At 25.8% G+C, this 22273-nt stretch overlaps 2 protein-coding genes across 2 annotated transcripts; one reads left to right on the forward strand and one right to left on the reverse strand.

The window, feature by feature from the left end:
- Window positions 1–767: 767 nt before the first annotated feature.
- Window positions 768–3055, forward strand: LOC130670644 (protein transport protein Sec61 subunit gamma). Its single transcript, XM_057474090.1, has 4 exons — window positions 768–922; window positions 1247–1355; window positions 2710–2812; window positions 2895–3055. The coding sequence occupies exons 2-4, from the start codon at window positions 1262–1264 to the stop codon at window positions 2902–2904; spliced, it is 207 nt and encodes a 68-aa protein (XP_057330073.1). The 5' UTR covers window positions 768–922; window positions 1247–1261; the 3' UTR covers window positions 2905–3055.
- A 339-nt stretch (window positions 3056–3394) lies between these two features.
- LOC130670640 (activating transcription factor 3-like) lies at window positions 3395–21980 on the reverse strand. The gene is made up of 4 exons (XM_057474085.1): window positions 21835–21980; window positions 8097–8364; window positions 7852–7988; window positions 3395–7541 (listed from the first exon to the last, which is right to left on the reverse strand). The coding sequence occupies exons 2-4, from the start codon at window positions 8335–8337 to the stop codon at window positions 7092–7094; spliced, it is 828 nt and encodes a 275-aa protein (XP_057330068.1). The 5' UTR covers window positions 8338–8364; window positions 21835–21980; the 3' UTR covers window positions 3395–7091.
- Window positions 21981–22273: the final 293 nt, after the last annotated feature.

Raw genomic sequence — 22273 nt, forward strand, 5'->3', positions numbered from 1 at the left:
AAAATAAAATCTAAAAATTATTAGACGTCTGCTAGCTTCAGTATCATAAAAATTACATAATTGATAAATTTATAAAAAATAATTTGGAAGGAGGGTAAAAAAAATTCATCACAAAAAATAATTAATGCGATTTTTTTTTTAATGCATTAGTGCTTTTAATTTTAAAATAACTGATATATTTATATTAATATTCTATCAGGGTTGTAAATAATGCATTCCTTTTTTTAATGCATTCGCGATTTCAGTAGCCATTAAATTTAATTTTTTAATAGTGAAATTTCCCATTAGTGATTAAATTTAATTTTTTATGATCTTGAAGTTAGCAGACAATCAGCAATTTTTGAATTTTTTCAACAGTTTAATTAAAAAAAAAAAAAAAAAAAATCTAAAAATATGCACTTGTAGAGAATTTAAAAAACTACAGGTGCAATTTTTTTAAATATTTTTTTTTTTAATAAATTATTGTCTAAAAAAAATCAAAATTTTATTAGACGTCGGCTAACTTCAGTATCGGAATTTTTTAATGGTGAAATTTTTAATTAGCCATTAAATTAAATATTTTAATGGTGAAATTTTAAATTAGCCATTAAATTAAATTTTTTAAAGATGAAATTTTGCATTTGAAATTTTAAAACCCTGTATTCTATATAATAAATAGTTTTAGTTTGTAGTGTCAGATTTTAAGTTTGAATATTGGCGGGATTTTTGGCGGCGCGCTCGGCTCCGGTTTGAATATTAGATTTATACTTTTCGTTCAGTTGGCTTCTGTGATAACGTTCAAGATCCAACGTCAGTATTACGGAAGTGACGATTACAGTAACTTGTGTCCACGTAGATGTTGAATATACAGTTAGCAGTGTGAGGTTGTCTTTATCCGTACGTCAAATTACATTTTACAAGGTAGTCCTCAGCAGTAAAGAACGTGAGTTAATTATTGTATTTTTTATTTATAATTAATTAAACAAATAAATTAAATTATTTATAATAAACTAAAGTCAATCATTATTTTTACATAAATACATTTACTGCAAATGTTTATTGTTAATGTGATTGTTTGTGAAGTTGTTTAAGTTGGAGTAAAAATTTCTAATAAACTTTTGTAACATATGTAATTGATATTATTTTATGAATTGCACTTTATTGGATTAATTATATTTAATTGATATTTTTATAAATAATTTATGTGTTACTGAATTATTAATCTGTGGTTTAAGGTTATTATTATTATGTTTATTTTATTTTTTAGTTATTGAAGCTTGCAATGGATCAAATTAAGAAATTCGTTGAACCAAGTCGTAAATTTACTAAGGACAGCATCAGATTAGTTAAAAGATGCACAAAACCTGATAGAAAAGGTAATATATTTTATTTATTATTATTTTGGTATATATTTTATGTCAATGTAACTGACAAGTAAAAATTTGAAAATGCGTATTTAAATCAATGAAAAATTCGTACGCGCATTTTTTAAAATTTCATTACTTTAATTTGTTTATTTAAGGGCCAGTTTTTCAAACCAGGTTTATTTTTAATCCGGGTTTAATTATCATTGCTGATATATCTATATATTATTAATACATAGGTATACTAGCAATTTTAATTAAAATCCGGATAAAAATAAACTCGGTTTGAAAAACTGGCCCTAAAATTTATTAATTGTCTCATGTCTGCTACATTCACATGAGTAGAATGTAGCAGATATGAGACAAATATTAATTTATAAGAAAAACGAACGAAACAAAAAAAAAAAAATATATAAAATGCACGCACCGATTTTTAAATTCTCCCTTATTAAAAAAAATGATTTAAAACGATTAGAAAAAAAAAATTTTAATACTTTTGAATCGCCCTTCTTATGGGCATTTTTGTTCATTTATTTCAAAATTATACTAATTGACAAATGTCTGCTGTATTCACATGAAACAATTCATAAATAAATTAATTTAAATTTAAAAAATGCGCGTACTGATTTTTCAATTATCTACATACGCATTTTTTAATTTTTATTATACTTACATTTTATTTATTCAAAAATTTGAAAAATTCCAATAGTCAGCTACATTTGCACTCATATATTTTTATAGTAATAATTAATGAGTGTGAATGTAGCAGACGTCAGACAAATTTAAAATTATTAATAAATGTAGTAATTAACTAATAAATTAACATTTTAAAAAAATTAGCATTTAAAAAATTTTTAAATCAATAAGTGAATTTTTTATAAATATATTTTTTTTATTATTTACTCCATTTATTAATAATTTTAAATTTGTCTGATGTCTGCTACATTTACACTCATTAATAATAACGACAGTAAAAGCAGACCATCGACTTTTTTTTTTTTTTTTAACTAAATAAATCCAATATTAAGTTATATGAATTTTGAAAATGTATACAAAAGACTTTTTAAAAAATAGGAGTGCATTTTTAAATGATATGTAGAGAAAACTAGACAGCCTACAGTTCCCTTGAAAAATTATCTTGTAAACATTTTTTTAAAAAATTATTTTATTAAAATATATAGAGATGCTGGCAATTAAATACTTTGATGTTTGGATAAAAAAAAAAAAATTGTCAAACGTCTACTATTACTAATGTTAATAATTTATTTGTTTAATTAATTAATCAATTAAATGATTACTTGTCATTAATTAAAATGTAAAATAAATTTTTTAAGTCAGTAATTAATTTTATTTATTTCTATTATAGAATTTCAAAAAATAGCTATCGCTACTGCTATTGGATTTTGTATAATGGGATTCATTGGATTTTTCGTAAAACTCATTCACATTCCTATCAATAATATTATTGTGTAAGTATTCATTTATCACATAATTAATTACTTTGAAATTAATTAAACAAAATATTAATATAAATTTTTTTTTATTTTCCAGGGGCTCGTAAAATTAAGACATAGAAATTTATTCAATTTATTATTAAGAAATATATTATTCTGATTACTTCCCGAAAGACTTCGCAAAATGAAAACAAAAATTGACTTTCCGTTTATTAAAAAAAAAAATAATAATACTTGTATTTATGTCACTGAAATTAACTCATTATAATTTAAATTTAATTGTAAAGTACGAGAGTAATTATGAGTGCGTGTAATAATTAATTTTCATCATTTTTTTTTTTTAAATAAAATATAAAAAATATATAATATAATTTATTTTCTTTGTAATCATAATTATAAAATATAAGGCACTTTTATTTAAATAAAAACTTTTCTTCACTAATCACAAATATATATTTTACATGTCAACGTTACGTAAAAGCTTAAAGAACTACATCAATAATTAATATGTTTTAATTAATCAATAATTAATCACTCAAATAGTAGATTTTTATAACAGAAGTTTAAGAAATGGATTTAAATAAATTTAAAAAAATACTTGGCAGTTATCAATTGAATTTTATTATAAAAAAAATATATATATATTGATATAATTATAAAATATAAACTATTGAGTGGTATTAATATTTGATTAACAAAAGCATATTTAATGGCTCAATGCAAACAAAATTATTCTAATGGTAGACGTCAAACAGCTACACAATAGAGGCTCTATTTAAATTGTTTGATTTATCAATGCTCACATCGCACGTTTATTTAAATTTAGTTTTTACAAACAGCCAAATAATTGTCTTACGTGCATATTAATTCAATAACAATAATAAAGTAACTAATATTAAATGATACCGAAATTAGCTGACAACTAATAATTTTAGGATTTTTATAAACATGATAAATTTAAAAAAAAAAATATTTCAGAAAATTGCACTTATAGTTTTTTAAATTTTCTACATGTGCATATTTTTAGTTTTTTTTTTAGGGCATTCTCAGAGCGCTCCCTACTTTTTAAAAATATTCGATGATCTTGAACTCTCATAGTATTAAAATTTTATTAATTAATTTGAAAAAAATTAAAGCATTAATTGAAAAAAAGTTAATTTTGCTGATAGATTTTTAAAAAAATTACTGACAGTTGTCATCAATTAGGAGTAAAACGATAATTGGTAAATAAATTTTGATACTAAAATTAGACGGTCAAATAATTTTTTGATTTTTTTAAAAATGATAAATTATAAAAAAAAAAAATATTTAAAAAAATTGCACTTGGAATTTTTTGAATTTTGTAAGTGTGCATATTTTTAGTTTTTTTTTTTTTTTAATTAAATTGTTGAAAAAAAGTTAATTGTCTGTTAACTTCAAGGTCATAAAAAATTATGATACTGAAGTTAGTCGACGTCTAATAATTTTTTTATTTTTTTTAGACAATAATTTATTCAAAAAAAAATTGCACCTGTAGTTTTTTCAAATTCTTTACAAGTGCATATTTTTAGTTTTTTTTTTTTTTTAATTAAACCATTGAAAAAAAATTCAAAAATTGTTGATTGTCTGCCACTTCAAAATCATTAAAAAATTTGATATTCCAGATTTGATTCAACTCCTAATTAATATCAACTGTAAATAATTTTTTAAAAATCTGTCTCGTCAAAATTGTAACTGCGTTGCCCTTTTTTAAATTAACGCTTTAACTTTTTTTTAATTAACTATAAAAAATTACTACAGTCATTACGATTGAGTCATCAAATATTTTTAAAAAGGGGGAACTGTCAGTGGCCTTACATTTAATTATAAAAAAAAAATCCGAAAATTATTAACTGTCTGCCAACTTCAGGATCCAAATATTAACATCCTGCTGTCTATTTTTTATGTCAACACTCGTAAAAAAAAAAAAAAAAAATCTACAGTGGACACAAACTTTTATCAAGACTACAGGAGTTAATTTCGTCGCTTGCTTATCTATACATTTGCCATGGTAATTTAATTAACTTGAGTTAATTATGGAAACATTTTACAGGTATCGATGATTTTTTACGACCGACTTTTTATTACTTTCATTAACTTAATTCTCATTTTATCTACAATCTCAATAAAAAAATTACGATAGCACCAATTTAATACTAAAATAAAGTGTAATGAAAAGTATTAAAAAAAAAAAACCAACAATAGTAAATAAAAATAATGAAAGAAATTATTGCAATGCCGATCGTAAAAATTCATTAGCGATTTATAAAGTAATTTACAAGTTATACTGAGGTATATCGTTAGGTAATACAAATATATAATTATTTTTTTTTATCAACAAAAATAATACGTTATAATTTGTAAGTCATAGTAAATATTACTGTATACTAATATATATATAATTCATTTAAATATAAATGTCTTAATAATTAATTATCATTTTATACTTTTTAATTTTAATAGTACAAAATATTTATATGTATTAATTATATATTACGTATTATTAATTTGTTATTATTAATATTAAATATTTCTATATTCGATTTTATTATAAGTATCGTTTTTCGTGTTATTTTTATTACTTTTTTTTTTTAATATACTATATTTTAAATAATATTTATATATTTATTTAAATCTTAATATGAACGGAAGACAAATTAAAAAAAGAAAAACAAGTCTTTAGTTAACTGTTGATTATATTAGTTTTGTATGAGGATTGAGATGTTGAGCAGTGAACCGGCACTAGCTCTATTTTTTACTGGCTCATATTTATATATTTTTGATTCATGTTATTCATATTATTAATTTAATTTTATTTATTAAATGATTTTTTTCAAGCCGATATATTTATAATAGAATGTCACAGTAGCACTGATACGCAGGAATGTCTTTTAATTAATAAAAAAAAAATAATAAATAAATAATACATTAATTAGTGAAGAACGTATTAGTGGTCGACGAGAGAATTTAAATTTAATTATTACTTTTTTTTAATGACAGTATTTATTAAGGCCGTGCGAATCGTGTTCGAATCGAATCGAAACGTTCGAAAATTTTTGAATTATTTGCAACTTTTCAAAGTCTTCGATCTGAATGGAAAAAATTCTGATCAGCTTTTAAATATTTAATTTTTATTTAATGAAGAGCTTAGTTTTTTAAGTAACGAAATAATTTTTTCGTAGATTTGTGTCTGAGCATTACCTCTGACTAAAATTTGAATCATTAAAAAAAATATTACAATTTTAAGTCGTTAAAACGACAAATTTTAAATTATTCGTAAATTTTCTGATAATTCGCGAATTTATGAATGATTCAAGGTTATAAATAACACGAGGATTTTTTCCTTAGTTAAAAAATATGATGTCAAATTTTTTGTATTACGGCAAAAATATTGGTTGGATAGAAAAATTTTTCAAGCAAAAGTTGTCCAAAATTCAATTTTCTAAAAATAATGTCTGTTATGATTTTTCGTTAGGATTAATAAGGAAGCCGTGATTTCAAAATTAAGATTTTCATAATTAGCAAAAATTTGAATCATTCATTATGAATCTTAATTTTTAAATTACGGCGAAAATATTGATCCTATAAGAAAATCATAAAAGACATTTTTATAGAAAATTAAATTTCCTACAACTTTTGTTTAAAAACTTTTTTTATAAGACCAATATTTTCGCCGAAGTATCAAACATTTGAACCATTCATTTCAAAATTAAGGCAAAAATCTTGTCCCTAGTTATAAATTATTCAAAATATTTACAAATAATTCAAAAACTTATGAATTATTCGATTCGAAGTTCGACACACCCCTAGTATTTACCCTTAAATGATACGCGTGAAATGTCGCATGTCATGCAGTGACACTTTGACCCTGGTGTGAAAAAATGACCAAGAGTTTTCAAAATTTATTTTAAAATAAATTCTGTAGCAAATTTTTTACTTTACAAAGCCTCAGACTTTATCATAGATAATTTTTATTAAAAATTAAAAAAGAATTTGAAACTGGGGTCAAAACGGCACCTGGTGTCATTTAAGAATTCATCAAATCATGCTTATAATTTTGACGTTTATCAGAAAACCAATTGGAAAAAATTTTGAAAATTTGAATTTAGTTAAACAAATTCTGTTATAATTAATAATTTTAGTCATTCCGAATTCACGTGTCCATGGAATGCATTATAAATAATAAATAATCTCGCTGTCTTTTAAATCGAAAACATGCGCGAACAAATTAATGGTATTAATAATAATTAATTTAAAAAAAAAATAAAATGATAAACTAAACAGTGCATCCAGCATCTGAAGTAGGCACATAAGGACTGTCTTGTCTGTAATAATTTTGCGGTGTTGAATCATAATTTTCAATTTTAACTGGGTATTCAATTGTGATACAATCCTGCGGTTGATTTATTGTCGTCGAATAATTTTCTGTATATGGCAGTAATAGAGGGTCACTATTATACGGTTGTTGATACGAAGTATCCGTATTATTTGTATTCCCTTGTTTGAGACACGTGGGCCCGTGTACACTCAACATATCAACAAGTCTCCGTCTTTGGGTCTCTAATTCTTGTATTTGTGACTTAAGATCATGATTTTGTGATTCCAATGTCTCTGATTCTTGTACGAGGATCACAGTTTTTTCGCGTTTTTTTAATCTACACTTCGTCGCTGCTATTTTATTACGTTCTCTTCTTCTCCTACGTCTCTCCTCATCTTCAGGCGTCAACTAAAACAAACAAACAAATTAATTAATTAAATTCCAAGTTTTACAATCAAGTGCAGTCGAACTCCATTAACTCGGAACTTCCCCTCAATCTTGACCCCCACTACGACCTACGCTCTCCCACCTGATACCGAACATTTGTATGCATCTGCGTACATTTATCTGTCATCATCCATGTATATGTAAGAGCGCATGCGTATAGTTTACTTTCTAAAGAAGAAGGGGCATCCGTTAACTCGGAAACTCAAAGAAAATTCCGGTCCGTAGACTAACTCAGTTAATGGAGTTCGACTCGAAATAAAATAAAATTTACCCCAACACGACTATTGTTGTTACTGGAATCATCTTCCTCTTCATCATCAGCACTTCCGTACTCTCTTTTGGACTTCTTCTTGCTTTCATCCCCGCTATTATTAGCTCGCCTCTTAGTCTGCAGCGTCAATTTCAGCCCTAATTAAATACGAACAAACAATCTTGGATTTAATTTAAATATTAATATAACAAATGAATAATAAAAGTAAATTAAAAATATAATTAAATAAATAATAATTATTTTACCTTCTTTTATAAGCTGACTGCAGGTATGTTGAACACTAGGTGGACTCAATTCACCTCCGCTACTCGTTGAATCCGTTCTATCACGACTTCGTTCATGAGAGTAACTATCGAAGGGATTTGTCATAGCAATCAATGAATTAACAATTTCAGGTGTACGCGGTGTTACCTCGGCCGCTGTGACTCCAAGAAGACCCGCAGCAGCCGTTGGACTAGGATTTACATTAACATTTAAATTGTACATGGTGACTTTATTTATTTATCATTGAACCTGCAATCAATTTAATTAAATAATTATTTAACTACACGGAAAGAAAATTATGGGAAGTTTTGCTATGCATTATGGGAATGGTTCCCATAATGGTATGGGAATAGTACCTATACTATTATAGGGATCGTTCCTATAATTTATGGGAATAGTTCCCATAATAGTATGAGAATAGTTCCCATACCATTATGGGAACCATTCCCATAATATTATGAGAACTATTCCCATAATGGTGTGGGAACTATTCCCATTATGTTATGGGAACCACTCCAATAATATCATAAAAATTTTTTTTTTTGCAAAACAGTGTAGAAATTTCCCGAATAATATGGAGAGATCCACACAGTAAAAAATATTGTGTTAAAATCAACACAATCTGTGTGTTGGAAACGGTCTACACAATATTTGTGTTGTTTTTCAACACAGACTATTTGTGTTGAATTTCAACACAAAATTTGTGTTAAAATTTCAACACTTTTTTTGTGTTGATTTTAAAGTAACACTTAATAAATGTTGATAATATCGATTTTTATACTAAGTAACACTTTCAAAGTGTTGAAGAGTAAATCGATTAAAAATTTTGAAGTAACACGAAGAATTGTGTTGATTTGACAGAAAATAATCAACACAAAAATTTTAACACGGACCACTTTTAACACAAATACACAATATTTTTTACTGTGCAAATGAAGTTTCTTCGACGCTAAATTTGTTAAAAAAAATTTTTTTGTTAAAAATTTTAATATTTTTGTTAAATATGGATTTTTTTTTCAATGTTTGAATTTTTGTTTCTATACTAAATCAAATTTCTGTGTATTGTAAAAGTGATTGCCACACTTTTCTTTAAATTAATTTTTTCATGATAGAATGGGAACCATTCCTATAATATTATGGGAATAGTTCCCATAGTGGTATAGGAATAGTTCCTATAATGTTATGGGAATGGTTCCCATAATTTATGGGAATGATTCCTATAATTTATAGGAATAGTTCCTATATATTATAGGAATGATTCCCATAATATTATTGAAAGTATTCCTATAAATTATAGGAACCATTCCTATAATTAGAGGAACCATTCCCATAACGTTATGGGTATTATTCCCATAATTATAGGAACTATTCCTATAATTATGGGAAACATTCCTATAATTATAGGAACTGCTCCCATAATTTATGGTTGTAATTCCTATGATGATATAGGAAAAAATTTCACAAAATTATGGGAACAGTTTCCATTATTTTCGTTCCGTGGACTTATTTATTAAATTAAATGTACGTATAATTAATTATAGATATAGTTCGCTCGTCTCACATCTTCCGGTCCAACGAACAAAAGGATAGATTAACACTCAGATTCTCTACAAACTGACCTTCGGATTAAAAGCAAGAAAGGTCTAGCTGTGATATGACGAGCTAGATACCAAGGTCACATCTTTCCCGAGGAACCGCGATTAAAAATATTATTTATTTTTGTTTTTTTACTGACGGAGATTAATGTGACCTTAATTATAATGGATTATTTAATAGTAAGGCTTTACTTGTATACTTAAAATTTGTTATTATTATTTTTTTTCCCATTTAATATTTCATTCTTCCGGTTTTTTCAAAGGTTTTTTATATCGCACGCCTGCTATTTGCGATATTTGACCTTAAACTTTAAGCCTGTGAACTAAATTTTAAATAAATAAATTATTTAAATAATTATTTATCATCAATAAATTTGTATGTTATGTAAACGGTTATCTTAAAATATTCGTTCCGATGACATTACGCCAAGTGACAAATGGGTGATTTTTGAACATAAACAAAGGTGGCTAAATATTATTTGGGTGGTCGAGTTTCTTTAGCTAAAAGCCCTGTCAATTTCTGTCAAAACTATTTTCATAAAGTTTCTTAGCAAATTTTAACCATCGAGTTCTATAATAAGATTTCACCCGTTATACTGTACTGGTAAAACCGACTAGTAATAGTAATGGTGATCGTTAATTTTCTCAGTAAAGTGAATCTAGGTGAAATGCTTTTTTGTCAGACTCTAAATATCTTATACGATTAGTTACTTACAATATGTCAAATAAAATTAGATGCATACCGAAATAAAATGTTTATATATATTTTCAGTTAATGATACGTTTGAAAAAAAATTCAAATAAAAATTAACTGTGACAAAAAATTACTAAAATAGTAATCAAAGTCATAGTAAGGAAAAAAATTATTATGAGCAATTGAGGGATGCACTTTTTGGATTTCCAAAACTTTTTTTTTTTTTTAAAAACTTTTTAATCCACTGTAAAAAGAACGGTGTCAAAAATGAACTCATTTAAACTCCGCCCGGTAAAATGAAATTACACCGGTGTAGGAGGCGTAATTCGGCGGTGTTAAAATACCGGTGTTAAACCGGTGTAAAAATGGAGAAATATCGGTGTAAACTGCGTCCACTTGGAATATTTACTTTAAAGATGATAAAACATAATAAATGTCAGTTCTTTATGAAAATTAATAAAAAATATCATTTATTAACAATTATAACGAATAAGTAAAAATATTCACAAAGTAAAATATTTTAACACCGGTAAAGAATATCTGCACTGGCGGCGGCGTTATTTTAACACCGGTCTAGAATTTACACCAGTGGCGGCGTTATTTTAACACCGGGGAATTTTTTTTAACACCGGTACAGAATATTTACACCGGCGGCAGCGTTATTTTCACACCACTTTCGGTGTTGAAATTTGTCACCGCCGATTTTAACACCTACACCGCTTGGACTTACCCCGGTGATTTTTTACAGTGTGGAAACATCTGTCCTTATTTTATAAAAAGTACGTCACAGCTGATAGACTAAGCTCTTTTCCGCATTTACAAAATTCTATAATTCTGTTTTTTACGATTAGTTACTTCCAATACGTCAAATAAAATTAGATGCATACCAAAATAAAACATATATATTTTTAGCTAACGATATGTTTAGTAAAACATGATAAAAAATTTAATATTAATACATAATTACATATTATGAGCAATTGACGGATGCACTTTTTGGATTTCTGAAATTTTTTTTTAAAAAATTTTTAACGGAAACATCTGTCATCTTTTTCTAAAAAGAACGTCACAGCTGATAGACTAAGCTGTTTTCCGCACTGCACTTCGTGTTTTACGATAATTTTTCAAATTTGAATAAAAGTCTGAATTTACATGATTAATTTCTATGGCCAAAATTCCAGAATTCTATTTTTCACGGCTTTCAAACTGAAAATTCATAAAATGTCGAAAAAAAAATTGATTTTTCATTTAATCTTACCTTAGAATTTCAAAATAAATTAATGATGAGAAATCACTTTTTCGGATGTCGCATGGTCATTTTTTTAAGTTAGATACGTTAAAAAAAAATATTAAACAAGAAAAAGTGATCATTTTTATGTATTTTTTTTTTACTGAGGGTCAACCAGTTATTTCATAATAATTTTTCTAGTCCCTTTTTAATCTTCTATAATTTCCTGGACCCTTTTTTTATCTATCATTTTATAATACCATAAAATATTTTTCATATCATCTAGTGATATATCTTGCAAATAAAATTCTTGGGTATTATTTTTTAACATACATATATATACATGTATGTATATAGTTATACAGCTATTATTACATTCTATCGTTCAATGTATTCTGTTCTTTATTCTCTTTGTCGGCTATTACATCAAGGAGTCGCATTTCTCTTTGACAGACACAAATCGTCTACGGCTGTTTATATTCATCTACAAAGGGTTTAACCGGAGCCTTTTACAACAAACCCAGACAAACGACCAAGCAAATGGCATCCCCAGTGACCCATATATATACCACTGTATAGAATTACTCTCATACATATAACGCACATCGACATCACGTAATATCAAGTATACAAAAGATTATTTAAATCTGAACTCTTATTTATCTCAGATTTAACTTATTTTTAATTTATAAAATAATAACTTATATTTTTACCGACAAATAAATTTAATTTACTGCATCGTAAACTTGTCATATTTAAAACTTAAAAATATATTAAATTAACAAACTATAAACACGTTTTTAAAAATGTCAAATATTTAATAAATTAAATTATTTGGTTTTTTATTTAGCGAATTAAAAATATATATATGCTTGAAAGCCATTGCTTGTTGCACATAACACTTAAATCTATAAATAGATATCATTTAATTTTGACGTATGGTTGGGATCGTCCGGAATCCGAGGGTTCCTTTGACGTTATGTTTCGAATGCATAACTACCTACTGCTTCAAGATATCATTTATCAAAAAAAAATTTTTTTTTTAATAAACATATAACAAAAAAAAAGATCATTCGCTTATATACACATACACACATATATAAACTTTTGAACCGATGGTATTTTTGGAAACTACTCGGAGAATTATGATAGACGCGGAATTCTTTGAAAATTCCAACGTGAGGACAAATGCAATAGATAGATTTCTATGAAGTCTAATGAAAAGGTCATTTGGCATCCGAAATAGAAGTAGGATTTTCATAACTTCTGTATTTTGAAGTTTTAAAATAAAATTGGATCAAAAGTTAATAGTTTTTTGGCGAATTTCGAGGTCAAAAGCCGGCAAAGATAGAAAAGATCACCGGCATTCAAAATAAAAGTAGAATTTTCATGACTTCTGTATTTTGAAGTTTTAAGATAAAATGGAATTAAAAGTTAATATTATTTGACGTTTTTGATAGATTTCGAGGTCAAAAACCGCCACAGATAGAAAAGACCATCGGCATCCAAAATAGAAGTAGAATTCTCATTATTTTGAAGTTTTAAGATAAAATTGAATCAAAAATTCATATTTTTTGACATCTTTGATGAACTTCGAGGTCAAAAACCGCTGAAAAATAATGGAATTTAAACAAGAACACAGAAACCAATCATGTAACTTTAAACCCTTATTCAAATTCGAAAAATTATCCTGCAACACAAAATAAAAAAAGGAAAACATATTTATATACTAAAATATATACTACATGTTTCCGTTAAAAAGTTCTATAAGAAAAAAGCGGCAGAAGTAGCGATTTTGAAAATTTGAAAATTTCAAATCGCCACCATTTTTAAACTAATCGACCGATTTCGCTCATTTTTGAACTGAACCAAGCTAATCACTCACAGAATAAATATCCCAAGTTTCATGTATTTTGCGTTATATATACATACATATATAAACTTTTGAACCAAGCGTATTTTTGGAACCTACTCAACGAATTACGATAGATTATGGCTAAATTCTTAGAGAATTCCACCATGAGTACAAATGCAACCTATTTCTATGAAACCTACTAAAAATATATAAACTCAGTACCAGTGTAGTCGAGTTTATACGCCAATAAAAATATTATTATTTTATTTATACTTCCGAGACTAAATAACAGATTTATCGAATAATGAAGGTGGATGAATATTGAGTTACACTCACATTATACCCACATATAAGTTACTGTACTACAGTACATATAAGAATTTATAAACGATAGCTATATAATTCTATACAAATACACTGTACTCTACTCTACTTGTAGCACAAAGCTTCTTTGTAACCTTCTTGAGTTGCGTGTTGAATTTTAAAAAAATATTTCTGCGTGCACACGTTGCTTGAGATCAGATGGCTTCGTAGAATAACATTCGTGGGATTAAAGCTGAGCATCAACAAAAAATAGTTGTAAAAAAAATTTAAAAATAAAATATCATATGAGCATAGGACAGATAATTGGATGACTTAAAATTTTAAAAAGGAACCCTTTTTTGAGGACAAAAGTGCCGCGATGCGATGGATGAACGCTCTCACGCATCTCATTTATTACGCAACTCCAATTCATTTGGCATTAAAAAAAAATCTTTTTGTTTAAATTCTGTACAGTAAACATTCTCGTAGGCGGTGCTAGTTTTTAAATTTCGCAAAAGCTTTTTATTTAGATAATAGTCCACTCCAAAATACTTTTAGCGCGAAGGCGCAGTATCTTTTTGTTTAAAAAAATGAGTTTTTGGTAAAAGAAAGGAAAGAAGACAAGAGTGAAGGCAACAAATGAAAAAAAAGTAAAACAAGTTTGACTATGAAAATTCGACAATGGCAATAGTCAATATATTATGCAAATAAACGTTTAAAAGGCACGATTGTAAACGTCTTTTTTTTATGTGGTATATTTGTAAGGTAGAAGAAGAGTTTAGTTAAAAGTTTTAAAAGAAGGCTCTGTTATGTATGGAAATAAAATTATGCGGTGAATGTAAGGTATAATAGAACGAAGAGAAGCATAAAACAAGAAAATAAGATACAGGGCCAACGATGAATTTAAAATAAACATAAAACAAAATGCGGTGACTGAGTTACTTATGGTTGCGTTATATTACTATACGAGCAAACTAAAATATTAATAAAATCCACTAGAGTCAAGAGGAAACGGACAAAGGAAATGAAATAGCTACTATACACTATAGTAGTATGACTAGTTTATTGTGTGGTATGTATGTACAATACAAGGTCATTGTTAAAAGAAAATTTATGTAGACAATGGGTGTTCAAAATTTGAGCAATAAGAATATCATTAAGATAAAAACAGTTAATGTTTTTTTTAAACTTTTGAATAATTATTTTTTACAGTTTTTACATAAAGACGATAAATATCTTCTTTTTATTGCATACACTGTAAAAAAAATTGTTTGAATTTTAAAAGATTGTATATAACGCAATAAACACATACATTTGTGCTTGAAATTTCATTACTAATTTCATATAGAATTTAAAATACACGTTTTTGAATTTTAAAATTAACACTTTGGATTTTCAAATACTTTTTTTTGAATTTTCAAATAAAATTTTTAAAATTCAATATATGTTTTAGAATTTTCAATACTTGCTTTGAAAATTTAAAAATCAAGTATAAATTTGAAGTACGTTTATTAAAATTCATATTTTTTTTCTTAATTTTGAATACCAGCTTGATTATTAAATTACGTATATTAAATTTAAAGCTTTTTTCATTAAAAATTCAATTCAAATATCTAGTTATGAAAATTCAATTCCTTTTGTATTGTAATTTTCAAATTATTTTTAACAGTGTATATATGAAGGATAATTTATTTGTTTGTTTGATAAAGGATATGATGGATGATAGAGTTCAGACTCCCGTGAAAAGGATTTTAAGTTTTCATTAAAACTCTATGCCTATTCTCTTGTTCGCGTTTGCCCACTCTTCTATGTTTGGTGTTCATAAAATTTATGCTTCCTGTTCACTCGTACAATGTGCTCGCTGGTTAATATATACACATATATACGTATGTATGTATGTATAAATGTTAATGTAGATTCACACACATGGTTAAGCGTAAGCCGAAGTTTTAAACCAGCCTCTACTCTGCAGTATTGAAATGTAGAGTGCAGGAGTCTTTTTTTTACTTTTTTTAATAACAAATTTTCTTCATTCTACATGAAAACAATGAAAGTAAATGTAGCACAGGCAGATAAATTTTTAGTAAAAATTACCAAAAAAGTATTACACCGAGATGTGGTAAATATATAAATTTTTTCTGTACACTGTAAAATATACTACTCGATAGCATGTAAATGAAGTGCAATTTCTACTAACAATAAAAATTTAGTTACTGACTAGATATCATGATTTTTACTCAAAAATTCTCTGCGTGGAGATATGAGACAGTTTATAAATTATAAATGAATAAATCAATTGATTTAAGTAATGAAATTTAAAAAAATGCGGGTACTGATTTTTCAATTATATACTCCCGGGTAAAAAAATTTAAAGTCAAAAAAATAATAAAATTTTTTTAGGCCGACCGAAGACTCAGGTAGTGGACCCAAGTCCAAAAAATGGGTCACTTTATAAATGGCTGATAACTAGGCCTTTAAATTGCCGAAAACCAGACCCAAAAGAGCTGAAAATAGGCCGATTTCGGGCCCATTTATTAAGAATAAAATTTTGGCGGGTTTTCAGTCTTTTCCAATGAAATTCTACGGTTTCGGCCAAATATTTTTACATGGGAAATACAATCAACTACCCGTCATAAGCCTCTTCCCCTCAATCGGGAGTTACTGAGACCAAACAGCTTCCCCCACTTAACCACTTTTTTGAGTTTCGTACCAGACATCCCCTTATAAGCCTCCGTTAAAATTCTCTAAATTATAAACTAACAATAGGAACAAATATCAAAATAAATGATTGAAATTTACTATCGATGTTTCGCGGAGAATAATTTAATCATTATTAAGTAAGATATTATTTATTGTTCATAGTTGTAATCATTAATTACAATTAAAGCTTCTGTTACAATTTTAAAGTTTTATTGATCATTATGTTGATCAATAACAATTATTATTATTATTACTGTAATTAATACCGTTGTCATTATAATTTTTTGCATTACAATTATTATCAGTGTAAAAAGATAAGTATTTATTTTAGCGCTACAAACACTAGAAAAATTGGGATAGTGACGTATGTAACAAAATGTAAATATGACGTTTAAAATGATATAAAATAAAACAGGCTTATAACGGGTAGTCGAGAACAAAACTAAACGCACGGTAGTGGGAAGACTGAAATCCCAAGAAAAATTTCCCCTACGTCCCCTAGACCAGGCTTATAACGGGTAGTCGACTGTACTTATAATTTATTTATTTGTTCAAAAATTTAAAAAATTGCTAATCGTCAGCTACGATCACACTCATTTAAAAATAAAATTTTTTGAAAAATATAACGAGGTTTTTTTTATTTTTAGTATCGATACGTGAAGACAAGATTTATATTTTTTATTCTCTGCGAGAGAATAAATTGTGTTACTTTGAAATTAAACACGGGTATGACAGAAAAATTAATAGAGATTGATGTATATATTTATTTCGTATAATATAACCCGCATATCGTGTGTGCGCGATGATAAAAAAAACGAATAATTTTTTTTTCATGAGGGTTGAAATTATTTAGATGATTTAAATTATTTAATTTATAAAATTAAATATTTATTTAATAATTATTATTAAAAGCAGTTTATTTTAATTTAAAATTTATTATTTTACATTCAAGTAAAAAAAATATTAATATTAAAAATATCAATTAATTGATAAATGTAAAAAAGAATAAAATAAATTTAAATATATGCATTTTTAATTAACATAAATTACAAAATTTAATTATCATAATAATACATAAATTTAAAATGAAAGCATATAAATATATATATTTCTAACTTTATTGATTAATATGATAATGACGATAAACTTTTAATTGATACATTAGTTTTATAGTTTTTTTCTGTCATAAATCTGCATAAAATTACAGTAGATAAAAATTTAATAAAATTTCAAAAATTTATTCTAATTTTTTTTTTCAATATTTCAAATAAATAAAATGTGCAAACAAGCAATATATGTTTGTATACTATTTCTGTAAAGTTCTGTCAAGAACCGAAGGTGATACTAAAGAAAATCTATTATTATTTTAAATAAAATACGAAATTATTCCCTACAATCAAAATTTTCCCACAAATTATTAATATTTGCACATGATTCTGAAATTACTAATTTCCGGATCCGTTTTTCCAACGAAATTACAAAAAAAAATAAAAAAATGCACATGTAGAAAATTAAAAAAACTACAAGTGGAATTTTTTCAAATTTTTTGTTTTATAATTTATCATTTGGAAAAAAAATTCAAAAATTCAGACCTCGGGTAACTGCAGTTCATATTTAAATTAATGAAATTTGTTTAAAATTAATGTAAATAATAATAATTAAATATCATCTTCAGCTCCAAAGAAGGCGATACACAAGGCACGTAAGTTTATACTCGTCTGGCGATCATGATATCTCTCGGCATGTAAAAATTCTCCTTTTATCGCGGACTGGACTCCAACTCTCGAGTGAGTGGATAATAAATGCTTTTACCGCACGCGCGTAAACGCAAGGCTGAGAAATATAAAAGTGAAAGAGATTGAGCGTGTGCCAGAGAAGGATTTTATAGATTTTAAAATTACTCTTTTATATAATTATTTCATAAAATTTATTTTTTTACTTTTCAAATTAATTTACAAATAAAATAACAATAAAAATAATAATAACTTTCATCTATGGATTTATTTTTAACTTTAAATTTTGAGTCTGTAAACAAAAGTCTCCTGCTGCAAAGAAGTGGAAAAAAAAAATAATGTGTGAGTTGAAAAGAAGAATAATATAAAAAGATTCGAGAGCCGAGAAGACGTTCTGCTTGACCTCGGAAAAACGAACAGGGTCCAATATACCTATTGATAATAATCAACTTTTTTTATGCATCAATTATTTTTCTGTCCATCAGTTTAAATAAATTTATTTAACGGCTATAATTTATAATTAAATAATTATCTTATGTAGAGAAAAGAAAAAACAAAAATTAATTAATTATTACTTTTATAAATAAAATTTAATTTTGTTTATGAAGGAGGATTATATTATGAAATTTGTCCAGTGTTGTGTCCAAATTTGGAGTCAAGAACACGTTTACGTATTGCACATACACTTGAAACAGTCTAATGTAATGTAATAAAATGTAATATAAGAAATTAAGTCAAAATAAATGGATAAACTTGGTTACATTTTTTTTTCTTATTATTTTTATTATTTAACTGCGACCCTGAAGTCTCACCTACATGTTAAAAGCTTAATGAACTTACAGAAGGCATGGTTACGCTCAATCTTATTTGCATTAATGAGGTACTTTGTATTTTCACACTAAGTCTCTTTATATAAATTCATTACATTTTTTTTACGGAGTTAAATTTTAAAGTCTACTGATCAAGATATTTTGGCAATAAAACCGCGAGCACCGAGCGAAATAAAAATGTTTAGTAAAACATTTAAATACTGAGTAACTACTAAATACTATAAGTAAACATAAAAATGTATTCATATATAAAATAATGATACTGAAATTAACCGAGGATGAGAGTGAATGTAGCAGACGATAAATTTAAAATTATAAATAAATAGAGTAAATAATTTAAAAAATAATATTTATAAAAAATCCACTTATTAATTTGAAAATTTTTTAAATGCGCGATTTTTTAAAATTCAATTTTATCAATTATTTACTCTATTGATTAATAATTTTAAATTTGTCGTCTGCTACATTCATACTCATAACCGAGGTCTATTAATTTTTTGATTTTTTTAAAAACGACATAAAAAAATTGCGCCTATAGTTTTTTTGGTTTTCTACATGTGCATTTTTTTTTTTTTTTGTAATTGATGTTAAAAAAAAAACAATTAAAAAATTGTTTGCTAATTTCAGGATCAGATAAAAATGATACTGCAATTAGGCGACATCTAATAATTTTTTTAAAAACGATACATTTAAAAATAAAGTATTTCAAAAAATTACACCTGCAGTTTTTGAAATTTTCTACATATGCATTTTTTTTTTTGTAATTGATTTGTTGGAAAAAAATCAAATCCAAAAATTTGTTAATTGTCTTCTAATTTAAATCTTATAATTTTTTTAAAAACGATATAATTAAAAAAAAAGTATTTCAAAAAATTGCATCTGGAGTTTTTGAAATTTTCTACATATGCATTTTTTTTTTTGTAATTGATTTGTTGGAAAAAAATCAAATCCAAAAATTTGTTAATTGTCTTCTAATTTAAATCTTATAATTTTTTTAAAAACGATATAATTAAAAAAAAAGTATTTCAAAAAATTGCATCTGGAGTTTTTGAAATTTTCTACATGTGCATTTTTTTTTGTAATTGATTTGTTGGAAAAAAAATCAAATCTAAAAATTTATTAATTGTCTGCTAATTTAAATCTAATATTTTTTTTAAAAACGATATAATTAAAAAAAAAGTATTTAAAAAAATTGCACCTATAGTTTTTTTAGTTTTCTACACGTGCATATTTTTTTTTTTTTTTTTTTTTATTGTAATTGATTTGTTAAAAAAAGAAATCCAAAAATAGTCAATTGTCTGCTAACTTCAGGATCATATAAAATAATAATCTACTGTAATTAAGGAACGTAAACTTAAATCAAGATATTAATTAAAATGAAAAGTAATATAAATTTAGGATAATAGCTTACAAGGCCATGGTCATAATGAACCTTGAGTTACTACGTTTTATATTTCTAAACGATGGTCGATAAATTTTTATTATTTTTTGTTTATCTACACGTTAAATACCCACACAAACAATTAAAATATTTAGGATAATTTTATGAGTAAATTTCTTAAATATTCAATTAATTATTCGATTTATATTTTAGAAACTCCATTTCATTTTAAAATGCTAATGTGTTTAAATTTTTTTTTTTAGATCTATTGTTATCATTATCATTGTTACTGTATTGTTAATTTTATATCGGCAAAAGCCAAAGGCAATTTTAAAAAGTAATCGTCACTTGGTCTCTAAGAAACGTGGCTGCTATTTACAATTACTTATATATATGTATAACAATTACATTCATATATATAAAAGAAGTGTTTATATACAAACGTCCTAGTTCTTCTTCTTCTATACACATATTTTTTTTTTCTTTCATATTAAAAAAGCAAAACAATAAAAAATTTAATAATCATAAAGAACCTGAAACATAAAAGATTTTCTACGAATCGCGTACGCTTATTTTTTAACTTTTAAATATCGGTTTAAAAAATGTGTTAAGAATAATCACCGCATTATTACACAACGAAAAGTATATTTTGTTGTTATTAAATAACATAAGTACTCTTATCGTTATCATCTAGTGAGATATTATCTTATGTATTGATTTGTCTGTTGATATTGAGTTCTAGTGAAAAATCACAAGGTATCAAAACCACGTGTACTTCCAACTCCATTTATTTTCAATTGTAATTGTAGTTTTTTTTCACCATTTAATTTTTCTTGTTGGTATCAATCGTTAAATTTAAATTTTTATGTAAACAAACAAATTTGGCAATTAAATAATCAGTGAGAAATTTGTTTTTGTTGATAACAAATATAAGTTATTTCTGTGAAAAAAAAATTAACACGTGATCGTGAAACTGACAGACAATTGACAATTTTCGGATTTTGTTTTCAACATGTCAGTGCCAAAAAAAAAAACTAAAAATATACACATGTAGAAAATGAAAAAAACTAGAGGTGCAATTTTTTCAAATTTTTTTTTTTTAAATTTATCGTTTTTAAAAGAATTCAAAAATTATTAATCATCCTGAAGTCGACAATTATCAATTTTCGAATTTTATTCTAACAAATTACAAAAAAAAAAAAACTAAAAATATACACATGTAGAAAATGAAAAAAACTAGACGTGCAACTTTTTCAAATATTTTTTTTTTGTAGTTTATTGTTTGTAAAAAAATTCAAAAATTATTAAACGTCAGAAAACTTCATTATTATGACACTAAATTTTTTTTTTGAATTATTTATATTTTCAAGTGACAATTAATCAAAAATAAAATAAAATACCTTCAAATAATCCTCAAAATAGGTTATTTCCACCAAAAACACAGTGCACAGTTTAAAACTCACATGAAATAATGATTAGTCGTCGGCTGCCGGCGCACGACTGTAGATATTTTGCAGCAACAACCGGCCTAGATATATACAAGTTATTTTTAGCTTTGTCGTCATCTTCAAGTTACATGATTGGTCGGTGGTGACGTGACGATACTCTGCCATTGGTCAATTTGTAATTCAACTACACAGTCGTTTAAATTTAAATGTGTGCTTGTATACATATGTCTGTCTCTTAACTTCTGTCTGCTGCACACTTCTCTTTCTTCTTTTTCATTTCTTCTGATCTACTCTACTCTACACAACATGTATGTAAAATATAATAATAACATACATATATATATATATACATGTATATGTAATAACATCAGTCTGTACTGGGTGCGACTAA

The sequence above is a fragment of the Microplitis mediator genome, chromosome 6 (genome assembly GCF_029852145.1).
Source record: "Microplitis mediator isolate UGA2020A chromosome 6, iyMicMedi2.1, whole genome shotgun sequence".
NCBI classification, from domain to species: Eukaryota; Metazoa; Arthropoda; class Insecta; order Hymenoptera; family Braconidae; genus Microplitis; species Microplitis mediator.

What these genes read in the sequence shown, in the direction of transcription:
- LOC130670640 (XM_057474085.1), bottom strand. Translation starts at nt 8,337, where the DNA reads ATGTACAATTTAAATGTTAATGTAAATCCTAGTCCAACGGCTGCTGCG. An exon ending in CAGTCAGCTTATAAAAGAAG is followed by an intron (nt 7,989 to 8,096) that starts GTAAAATAATTA and finishes GTATTTAATTAG; the next exon opens with GGCTGAAATTGACGCTGCAG. An exon ending in ACAACAATAGTCGTGTTGGG is followed by an intron (nt 7,542 to 7,851) that starts GTAAATTTTATT and finishes TGTTTGTTTTAG; the next exon opens with TTGACGCCTGAAGATGAGGA.
- LOC130670644 (XM_057474090.1), top strand. Translation starts at nt 1,262, where the DNA reads ATGGATCAAATTAAGAAATTCGTTGAACCAAGTCGTAAATTTACTAAG. An exon ending in CACAAAACCTGATAGAAAAG is followed by an intron (nt 1,356 to 2,709) that starts GTAATATATTTT and finishes TTTCTATTATAG; the next exon opens with AATTTCAAAAAATAGCTATC.